At 33.3% G+C, this 12398-nt stretch overlaps 1 protein-coding gene across 1 annotated transcript in view; it reads left to right on the forward strand.

Annotated features, from left to right (window-relative positions):
• The window catches only part of LOC148952063 (neurotrypsin-like), a 101327-nt gene that overhangs the window by 14528 nt on the left and 74401 nt on the right, over positions 1–12398 (forward strand). Inside the window, exons 5-6 of the mRNA XM_089089520.1 lie at positions 7389–7568; positions 11250–11536. Coding sequence (XP_088945646.1) covers positions 7389–7568; positions 11250–11536 — 467 coding nt within the window. The remainder of the gene's footprint in view (positions 1–7388; positions 7569–11249; positions 11537–12398) is intronic.

Genomic DNA, 12398 nt, shown 5'->3' on the forward strand with positions numbered 1-12398 from the left:
TAACATTTAAAACAAACCAAAATTACTATAAACGAATAACTGAACCTAAAATAAACAAGAAATTAAAATGAATAATTTTCTTGAACTTTGAGTGAACAGAAATAACCGCGAATAAGAGTTGGACTAATAAACACTAATTTTATTTGCACGTAACTGAGAAAAAAATGAAGTTTTATTATCTAATAATATTAAGGGGAGAACGTTAATTATGTTTCCAGATACAATAACAATTTAATGAAACGAAGTTTGTGACAACTAATTTTATTTTCTTATTTTAAAAGAACAGTAATTTCCTCACTGTTTCTCCCTCCCCTCCTCAAATCAGGGTTGCCACCCTGACCCGGAAGAATTTACTAATACAGAGAGAAAAAATTTACTAGATGGCATCTGTTTTTACTGAATACTAAAAAAAATTTTTGCGCGTGCGGCCATGCCGCACGCGCACCACTAAGCATCAATTTTTACTATAGGAGGATAATCAATACGATTTTCAAAATCTTTTTTCCTTTTTTCGTCTTTTTTTTCTCTTTTCCTCTTTTCTTTCGTTTTCATAGTATGATTGAAAATTGCGGAAACCTACAAGTTCAAAAATCCTTTTTTTGGATATATATATATATATATATATATATATATATATATATATATATATATATATATATATATATATATATATATATATATATATATATATATATATATATATATATATATATATATATATATATATATATATATATATATATATATATATATATATATATATTTCTCTCAGCAGGCTCCTTTTTTCTCAATAAAAATTTTCAAACTGAGGAGATTCACCTAATCACCTTGGATGGTTGGCTTTTGTTTTGATTCCAATAGATTCCTAATCATCACAAATACAAGTGTCATAATAGCTTCATTTTTAGTTGGTAAGATTTGATGCACAGAAAGCTGATTTTGTCAACCTTTAGGCACCGGAAGTGAAGTGTCTGTTTATGAAAATAGGTGACAGCTTGTCTGTCTCTGAGACAGACAAGCAAAATTGTAAAACAGACAAGCAAAAATTGTAAATTGTAATATGTTTACAATATTTTTTTTCCCTGAATTCATGGAAAATAAAAAAAGTTGTGTTTACTATAAATCATGACTTTTTACTAGTTTTTACTAGATTTCGGAAAATTTACTAGATCCTCTAAATTTACTAGATTTTTTTTACTAAATCTAGTAAAATCCTACTGACGGTGGCAACCCTGCCTCAAAGCCATAAAAGTATTACATTCCGTTCGCGGTTTACAGAAAATAATACGTGTTTTGATAAGCAAGTCTTATAATGGAATTTAAAATAAACTATAAAAGCACAAATTAACTTTCCAGGAAAAACAGTTTTTAAACAAATACATATGTGAAAGCCAATTTAGTTTTAACATTTTTAAAGGATGATTATCTCCATCATTATGTTTTCCTTTTCGCTCCATTTAATTTAAAAATGTCGAAAATTGATAGCTAAATAAACCTCTTGAAACGTCAGTTGGTTATTTTTGAAGAAATATCTTTAGATTTTAGCAAAGCGCAAATGTTCATACTGGCCTTTGTAGATTCGAGGGTGCAATTCGATCGTTTCTTCAAGTTCTATTTTATGCTAATTTTAATTTCAGTTCCTTTTAGGTTTCATTTATTCATTCAGAGTAGTTTCTGCTCATTTTTATCAATATATTTTTTTGTAGTGATGGTGGCAATATTGTATTAAAATCTTTCAAAAAATCAAAAAAAGATTTATGTCTATAAAACTAACTGATGTAAACAAAATAGTGGAATCCGAATTGGCTAAAGAAAATGGATCAATTAAATTGCGCGGGGAATTAACAAAATAATAGAAATAGCCTTTCCATGAAGTTATCAAATGCTATTATTTAACTAGCAAAAGTTGATAATACATTGATGAAATATTTCGTTATTTTTTAAATGGCTCTCACTGGCAAATATTGCCAAACTTACATTTCTTGTCGAACCAACCATGAAAAAAACCCCCAAAAAACAGAAATTGAAAAAGCACTTATATTTCAATAAAAGAGAGAAAAAAAGCAAAAAAATCCTACTTATTAAAAAACTAAATAAAAATGATCGATCAGTCACAAATAAAATAAATAGGCCTACGAAGAAAAACCTATTATTTGTAAGAAAAATCGATTGCACACTATTAAAAAGGCTATAAGTCAAATATACCAAATTTTGGGACATATAAAATACAGCTCTACGCAAAAAAGTGATTCACGGATCTGTGGAAGCTTATTATTCCTTTGCGAGATATGACATAACTCCTCATCAGAATAGTCATAGGTAGAGGAATTATACTATTGCTCTGGTCCCTTTATTCCGCGTGTCCAATGCAGGGTTGCCAAGCACAAACGCTTCAATCGAGTGAAAATTGACTCTTAAAAAGTGTGATTTTCATTCTAAAAGTGAAGTTAAATATTTGCACGCACTTGGCCCCTCCTTATTTTCTGATCACTATCACTTCTTTAAAGGAATTACTATAACTTATCCTGTGGCCGTTCAATATTTCAAACATTGCATTTAAACTTTTTTTTAATTGTACTTAAGTGAACTTTAAATATTCTCTAAAGTCTAAAAAAAAATCCATAGCTGGAAACTGGATACTGGGTAACTGGAAATTGTGACTCATCTCTTTTGCCGGTTACGATAATATGGTTGCTTGTGAGAGAAATATTTTTGAGGCATCAAAGACACAGCAATAAGAATTTTGGTCTTTAATGGTCCAGTTTATCAGTAAACACATTAAAGTGATTAGGGCTATGTAAGAGATCTTGCTGCGATTAAGGTAGGAAAAGAGGTTAGGAGCTGGTTTGGTATCGAATAAGGATTTATGCAGGGCTGCCTTCTATCTCCAGTTACACGGGTCATTGTGATGGACTTTGTCCTAAAGAACAGGGCAAAACTGTGCGGGAAAGCATAGAATCAAATGGAAAGGTAAAACTCTTCCGGATTTAGATTATACAGCTGATTTTAGTTTTCTAGATGAAAATGTTCGGAAAATAAAATATGTTTTAGAGATTTGAGGGTTCAGGATGCAAGAATAGGTTTAAACAATAATGTTAAGAAATCTTAGCCGTTTAGACCAAGATTAAATTAAGGTAAGGAGGATATGTTCAGTAATAAGACGATTAATTGATTGAATAGATTCACTTACCTGATCAGTATTATTAGCAATGATGGTGGATGCAGTGATGATGTAAAAATTAGAATAGTTTGGAAGAAAAGGGAGATTAGTTTGTGAACCAAAATAAGAATATTGGAAGATATACTGATGACAGTGGTAAAGTATGGTTGTGAAATGTGGGCACTTTGGAAGACGGATAATGGTTTGTTAGTTATTTTCTAGAGGAGTTGTCTACGAAGAGTTTTCGGTACCAGTTTGACTCACTATAATCTAAACAGTAAGTTGTGCAAAAATTGCAGTTCTGCTCCACTTCCTGGGGCTATAATGAGAGAAAGGTTGAGATGGTCAGGACATGTTTTGCGGATAAAGGATAACAGATATGGCCGAATGAAAAAAAGATCGTCTTCGAATGTGTTGGGAAGACGTAAGAAAGATCTTGAAGAAGAAGGGAAGTTTTTGGGAGGGTAAATAGGGAAAATTTGAATGAACTGGGATGGAAGAGGAGCATACACAGCTGCGTCAGAATCAGACGGCTTGGTGCAGCAGGGAGTTGTTAGTAGTGGTTGTAACGGTATACTTTCGTGGAATGTACCTTGAAATGTTGCGGAGAAAAGAACGGAGTGGCAGCAGTATTCTTTAACTCGAGTAATTTAATTTGAACTTATAATCTAGTGGTTTCCAAACTTTCTTTTACCAGGGCTCCCTTAAAAGTGTTTTATCATATTAATTAAAAAAAAACCTTTCCGAAAAATAAGTTTTTTAAAGAAAAGTAAAAGCCGTTTTAAACTTAAAATCGGCAGATAAAAATACATGTTAAAATTTAAACTCAAAACGACCAGAAATTACAATTAAAGAATAAATGAAACCCAAAACCAACAGAAATTAAATAGACAATCATAGCAAAAAACATACAACAAGTAAGAATATAAATGAATAAATAAATCTTAAAGCGAATAATGCTTAGATTGAATATGAAAATCAAGCTTAAAACGAAAAAAATATTTTACTATTGAAGTATAAATGAAACTTAAAACGAACAGAAATTTAATCAACAATCAATGCAAACAAACATATAATGGATATTAATGTAAATGAATAAACAATCTTAAAATGATTGAAACTTAAATTGAATATGCAAATCAAGCTTGAAACGAACAAAAGTCACCACAAACAAGAGTTTGGGTATGCCTCATTCTCTCACTGTAAAAGTCTAAAACCTACTACGTCATTGGCGCTTTACTGAAAACCAATTTTATTACAAATATCTTCTTTTGTACTTAATATTGACATAAATATTAAAATTATAGTAAAATTTTGAACTGATGAGCTTTCAGCAATTAATATCATTACACGTCAAATAATCAGTTTAATTTATTAGTTCTTTCTAAAGTTCTTCAAGACGACAATAGTTTCACTACAAACAAGAGTTTGGATACTGCCCCCTTCCTTAACTGTAAATAAAACCAAAAGCCTACTGCGTCATTGGCAATTAACTGAAAACGAATTATATTACAAATATTTTCTTTTCCAGTTCTTACAGCATTGAAAACAAAAATAAAATTACAGTGAAATAAATTCTTGAACTGATGGGTCTTTCAACAATTAATACAATTATACATCAAACATTCAATTTGATACTGTTTATACTTTCCAAGACTGTTCAAGACGCATATAGTTTTCAGTAAAGCGGCAATGACGCAGTAGGTTTTAGACTTTTACAGTGTGAGAAGGAGGCGATACCCAAACTCTTGTTTGTAGTGATTTTTGTTCGTTTCATGCTTGATTTGCATATTCAATTCACTCGTTTTAAGATTTATTGATTCATTTACATTATTATCTATTGTATGTTTGTTTGCATTGATTGTTTATTTAGTTTCTGTTCGTTTTAAGTTTCATTTATACTTCAATGGCCAAATATTTTTTTTTTCGTTTTAAACTTGATTTTCATATTCAATCTAAGCAGTACTCGCTTTAAGATCTATTTATTCATTTATATTATTACTTGCTGTATGTTATTTGCTATGATTGTTTATTTAATTTCTGTTTGTTTTGGGGTTCATTTATTCTTTAATAGTAATTTATGGTCGTTTTGAGTTTTAATTTTGAAAGGTATTTGTATCTGCTGAGCTTAAGTTTAAAATGGCCTTTACTTAAGGTAAAAAAAACTTGTTTTTCGGAAAGTTTTTTTTATTAATTTTTGTTCGTTTTTGATTGCAAAAAGTTTCAAGTTTGTAAAAATTCCTTATTTCAAAATCAAACTTAAAAAAAAAATCAAGCATTCATCAAAGTATCAAAACTGGTATCAAAGTAACAATATCAAAGTGATGAAATGGGTTTGTGTCAACCTCGGAGTTTTTATTATCTGATGTTTGAACTATTTTTAACAAAATGGCTGTCTAAAACTTTTTATCGGATGGGTCTGGGGAAAAAAGCGCGTGGGGGGGATAATTGCCCTACGGTCTCTTTTGACTCTTTAAAAGTGAACTAGAACTTTCTATTTTCAATCAAATTAGCCCTCTCCTAAGTTTATATAAGCATCCCTCATATAAGAACCATACATACCCCCAGGGAATAACTAACAATGCCTGCCCCTGGACCCTAGGGGTTGTATTGATTCAACAGTTTTTATTCGTATTGTTTGAACTATTTTCCACACAATAGTGACGTAAAAGTTTTATAGTATGAGTTTATCCATCCAATAAACCCAAAGACGGGGAGGGCGGAAGGGGCTAGTTGCCCTCCGATCTTTTTTTACTCTTAGAAAATGAACTAGAACTTTTGATTTCCATTCAAAGTAGCCCTAAAGAACGATGTTGGTACAATGTATTATTACTTTAAAAATGTATTATTATTTTAACATAATTTGTGCTTTACTGAAAAAAATACAAATGAATGTGCATTGTCAGTTTAGTATACACATACTGATATTTAGTAATCAAAATGTTAATATTTTATATTTTATAATTTATATTTTTTCAGTAAAGTACAAATTATGTTCTGGTCTTGGGAAGGCATAGGGGGTTTTGAGCCCTACTCATGTTAATTTCTGCTCGTTTTGAGTTTGACTCGGTTATTTATTGTAATTTCAGTTCGTTTTGGGTTTCATTTATTTATCGATACTGATTTGTGGTAGTTTCACGCTTGGTAGACTATTTGATTTTGTTTTGATCATTTTTGGTTTAATTGAGTTCTTTATTTTTCTTTCAAAAACTTATTTTGTGGAAAAAGTTTTTATTAATTATTTAATCAATAAATCGAGGAATCCTTGAATACTGGCTTTGGTGAATATCAAACACCATTTACGATATATAAATTTAACTTAACATTTTTTTTATTCAAAACTTCTATGCCGCTGTATTAAATCAAAATTTGTTATAAAAACTGTAGGAAACTCTCAAATCCCAACTTTTATGGAAATAAATATTGACAAAATTTGAAGAAAAAATCAAATAAAATTCGAAATCAAGTCATTTGGTTTTGGGACTCCTATATTCTGATCCCATCCAAAGAGGGCCGGAGATAACACCTACGCACTATTGGGCTGGAGTTGGACAGGGATTATCCTTACTGTTCGCTAGAAAGGGTCATAGGCGTATAATATGCACTGCTGACGTATGGGGTCACAGATAACCCATATTTGCTGTTTACCAAAGGGGTCTGGAGCCGTAGCTTAAGCAGTTTTTTTTTGCAAAGGGAGGTGGAGACCATTAGCACTGGTGACCAAAGGAAGCCAGCTGCAAAATATACACTGGTGATCAAAGAGGATTGGAGACAGAGGGCACACAGTGGTAACAAAAGGGACAGTTTTTTTTTTAGAAAGTACAGGCTGATTTTAAAACTTTAACCTTAAGAACCCCAAATCTAAGTTAAGCCCAAATAACTATGAAAAAAATGAAGCCTTTTAAGCCTTAGTTAGCCTTTAACTAAGTTCATAGTGACATATGAAGCTAAACTCAAAACGATTGCAAATTATCATGAGTAAAGGTGGTGTTGCTGTCTCTTATACGCCCCTAAAGGATAGAGTGGAATTTACGCTTTCGTATTAATAAGACTGTGCTATTAATGAGACCTTGGTGTTTAGCACTAGGTTTTACTTCTATGGTATATATTTATGAATTTTCTAATAATTACAAAATGAATTAATGAGACGCCTTTTTTTTATAACTTATTCAGGGAGTGAAGTTAAAAGAAAAGCCTTTTTCTTATTCAAATTACTCAACTATCGTAGGGGTGTTCAGCGTTCATATCAAGGACCAGTATTCGGACCCGTATTTCAAGAGACCGTTTCCATATATGGAGTCCAATGCACTGGAAACGAGAGCACTATTGAAGAGTGTGTCACCCAGTCATATACTACCTGCAATGTACCTGATCAAATAGTGGGAGTCAGATGTAACAGGGATCCTGTGTAAGTTTTAAACGTTAATTCTAGCATTTTCATTTTTTGGTTTTGGTTTATACTCCTGTTCATTTTTTTCAGTTTAGACTATACTCGATGTTTTTTTTCTGGCTTTTCCCCCTCCCTTTTGAGATAAATACTTGAATCAAATAGAAACAAATACTTGGATTTTTTCTATCATCTATTGGAGTTTTAGGTCAGAAATGCATGGAAGATTTTTCTTATTTCAGGGGGGGGGGGCGGAAAATGTATTTGCATGCATATATTCTTACAAAAATTGTGAAAATGAACCTAAATGCTGCCTATTTGATCTTGCTAGAAGCTGAGGCGGAAGGTTTTTGGATTATAAACACACGGAATCCAACAGCAGAATCACTCAAATATGATAGCATACCAAATCAAATGATCAAATACTTGTCATCAAATAGTTATAATATCTTGTCAAAATATAAGTGTGGTATATGATCTTGCATATGAAGATACAGTTTTTATTAAAAATTGAATTTTGTTTTAATATTATCTTTTGTTACTTACAAAAGGCACAATATATAGAAATTAGTGTTAAAATGAGCTGTTAAACACCTCTCTTATGATTCAGTGCCCAACTAGCAGCGAAGAAAATACAATGAGACACATCACCGCTTCCCATGCGAAAAATTGATTTCCCATGTTGCTGAAGATGGAAACTGTAATATGCCTGCGGTGAATCTAATGCTGCAGTTTTTATTTCGATCGGACACCATTTGCTGGCGACTTCAAGCTATTTTTCAAAATTTCCATGAATTTGTCTTCGATATAAGCTTTAACCCTTAATATTAATCGAAGTAATAGGAGCTGGCGTTCTCCTCAGAAAACTACCCCCTTGGAAAATCCCCCCTAACGCAAAATTCATCCCCTTTTCGCGGAAATTTCCTCCTGGGAAATCCGCCCCCCTCTCCGTGGAAAATGCAACCCGGAGAGATCCCCTACACGCCAAATTGAGCAGCTACAACGAAAGTATAAAATATATACCTCAAAATGTCGATCAGATATCTTAAAGGGTAACAAACGGACTAGATATAAAAACAGTTCTAGGACAGGAGCTGGTTGGTCTCCAACCATTTTCGACTTAAAAAACGGACTAGAACTCTCAATTTCCGATTGACTGAGCATCCTCCAAAGTTTCAGTGATCACGAGGGGAAGTTGGGGATGAGGAATGGATAGCCTCCCTCCTTTACGGAACAGGTTTTGCTCATTTTAGGTTTTAATGTTACTCTTGGCTTTCATAGTAACAGCCCAGGCCAGAAATATTCTTGGAAACCAAGAGGGATTATATATCAATTTCTACCTCCACCCCCGCCACTTCCTTAGAATTAATTTTGTATATATATGAAGGCTCAAAGAGAGTTAGGATGTTTTAGCACTAAATTGTACGCTTTTATGCATATGCCCCCCTCCTTAACTACAAAACAATCAGAGAACCCTACTGCAAAGGTTTCAAGCTCTCATCAACAAGTACTTGGAATTTTGTATTTTTTGTCAAAGAATGATCATGGATAAAAACAACAACAAGCAAAATAACAGGGAATTTACCAAAGACAGCAAAATTTGTTTAAACCTTGAGAATATTTTGGCTCTATTTCCAGGAGACGTCCTCAGCAAATTATATGTAATAATAATTTATTGGTGCCCACTCATAGAAGAAAGAAAAAAAGCAGAGTAAAAAAAACAAAAGAGAAAAGAAAAAGGAATTCACAAATCAATAAGAAAACAAGACTAACAAAAGAGTCATCGCGTCACTTGAACTCATACGATACATGAACAAGTAAAATGCCCACAAATTTTCAATTGCTCTTTTTGTGGTTGTACATTCAGAAGATGGTAATATTTCAATTAAGCAGGGAAGAGACCAAACAACTTTGTCATGCAATTCTTGTATGCCAAAGTGACGATATAAATAAAAAGACACCTTGCGCTGCCAGGCCTTCAAAATTTCCATCAAGACCGCTCCCTGTTTTGGGGAAGTTTAATTCCTGTTTCTGAAACTATGTAAATGTTCATGTGATGATAGCTTTTAATGACTAACTTTAAAGTTAATACGTACATTTTGTGTTAATGTCGTTCAGAATGAACGACAAATTTTGTTGACAGCTGTTGCATAAACTGTAATCAACGCTTTGGTTTTTGAAGCTTTGTTTTCTATTGACAAAGGTAAATAAAAGTTCAAGTAGGGGTAAAATCCTTTTAATAGACAGTGAAGATGATAACAGTGATAGAAATTCACAAAATACCAGATATTTCGGTCACATATGCAGTGACCGTCATCAGTAGTAAAATATCTGGTATTTTTGTGAATTTCTATCACTGTTATTATCATCACTGTCTATTAAAAGGATTTTATCCCTATTTGAACTTTTGTTCATCGTCATGGAAAGGCAGTGTGGTCCCTGAAATTATTGACAAAAGTCTCTCTTAACTTACTATTTTTTTTACTGTGACCTGTTAGATCCAAGACTCTCTGAAATGTGGATAAGGGCCACTTCTTCCTCTCTCAACATTTATTTTTAATATTCAAGTTTAATATTCTTAAGAAAAAAAATACTTGGACAATGATAATCATCCTTGAAAATAAAAGAACTTCAATTATTTATTAGAAGGGGTGCCTGAAATATCACAATCTAATTAAAGGGTCATCATTTCCTCGAGCTTCAAGGTGGATTCCTCCAACCAACCTTTTTTATAGGAATGTTCCCCATGCAAAACTAGTAGGAGAGCTATACACCAGGGGAATAAGAATATATCAAATGATGTATATAAATATGAGAATGATAAATATTACCTTGTAAATCTGAATGCCTGATGAACCACCCTCCCTATGCCTTATGATAGTCCTAGAGTTGCTTAAGATGCCCCATCCACTTCTACACCTTTGTGTCGGTAGGAATCTGAATCCAACCTTTCATCCCCCAATGCAATCCCCCTCCCCCAAATCTTCTTCTATAAATTTGGAATTTTCTGGGGGGGGAATTTTACAAGAGGATTTTTCCACGGGGAGGGGGGATTTTGTACCCGGGGAATTTTACTAAGGGAATTTTCTGCAAGTAGGGATTTCCCGGGGGAATTCTTAGGGGGGACGCCTAACATCCGAATTAATATTTACCATCTCTTAATCAGTTTTAAATGGGGATTCTCCCTTACTTGACATGTTTTTTCCAAATATGTTTCTAAATTTTTGGTTACTATGTGCTGGAGTTCGTTTTTTACTAGGATGTGGCGGACGCTTCAATCATGATGTATGCATCTAGAACATGTGATATTTTTACTGAGACAAATTTTAATGGATTGGTTTGCCAGGTTGTATTCTAAGACTAAATTATGATTATAAGTGTATATTAAGACAATTACCCAAGCTTAATTAAACTATTAGAAATAAAAAAAATCCTTGAATTTGAAGCGAAATTATAAATATTTATCAAAATAGGAATGTTCATGATTCTTAAATCCCAGTGACCCACGGAGAAATTTGTTTCATGGAAGGGGCTCACATTTAATCATATTTGCGAAATTCGTCTACACAGTGACATGGTGGTGAGTTAAGAGGACGATTTTAAGCTAACAACAGCACTCTTAGGTTCTATAAAAAGTTTTTGGCCCCTTCAGTGTTTCGTAAAATGGCATCCCTTGGTTTCATCCAATAATTTATATTTCAGGTCTATTTGTCCGTCTGGTGAGCATGTTTGGGGAAGTCATTGCTATCGCGTTGTTACTGGTATTAAAGCAAACAGGAACTTAGCCCGATCGTTCTGTGAGCGTGGCAAGTCCGATTTGGTATATATCGTAAACCAAGCTGAAAACAACTTTCTATCTGACTTGCTTTTGCAGTATTCAGATGGTAACTCTTTCCATACCGATGGTGTTGGTATTAAAGGTTTAAGAAAGAATTTATGGATGTGGGAGCATTCCGAAGAGCAGTTTAATTTTACAAAATGGTGGCCAGGTATGTTTACAAATGTGGTTTTGAAAACGTCTATTCTGTTTAGTTGAGAATTATTTGGTAGTTTTCTTTATTTATCTAATTCAGGGTCATGATTTGATGGTAATGTGCCTCGGAGTCAAAACTTAAAGAAAAATCTAAAGTTCTTTTTGTCCTTTTTCAGAGGCAACGCTCTAGTGGTCCCTTACTAAAGAGTCAAGTACCTTCAATATATTATTTCTTTCTTCATTCCTTCCCCTCCCGGACACTTCGTAAAGAAGGGGTGGTCGTGGAAACTTCAGAGGACCATTCGATTGGAAATCGAAAGTTCTTGTGCCCTTCTTATGATTGGAAGTGATTCGATGGCATCCAGTCCTTTCTCGTGAACCCCCCCCCCCCTCCCTAGCACCAAACAACCCCTAAGATATCCGATGAAAATTTTAAAATAATCATGTTGGTCAAAATGATCAAAAGGTCCAATTTATTGGCCTACTGGGATTAAATGACCTCCAGAGCCCCTGGAGTGAGGATCGCAAACAGTTCAAATTACCAATTATTCGAAAACCGATTTTTAGTGGAAAAGGGGGGCATTTGATGGGTAATTGGCTCGAAAATTTCAGGGATCATTCTCTGGGCGAAGAAAATTACACTTTTTATTAGGAGTGGCAGAGGGTATTTGGGGGCCCAGAAATATACCAAACAAACTTTTGCCCATTATTAGTTTTAAACTTTTATTTTATCAGTTTTAAAGCCATAATTTCTCGGGCCAAGAAGAACCTGATGTACAAAAAAATTGTTTGGGGTCACGGGCTTGCCAAAAATGGAGTATGACGACTACCGAACAGTTTTTTCGACTGGCTTGAAACTTTCAGAGATTATTGTCTGG

Source organism: Artemia sp. Qi Xiang Cuo, chromosome 5, assembly GCF_049724085.1.
Source record: "Artemia sp. Qi Xiang Cuo chromosome 5, ASM4972408v1, whole genome shotgun sequence".
Lineage (NCBI taxonomy): Eukaryota > Metazoa > Arthropoda > Branchiopoda > Anostraca > Artemiidae > Artemia > Artemia sp. Qi Xiang Cuo.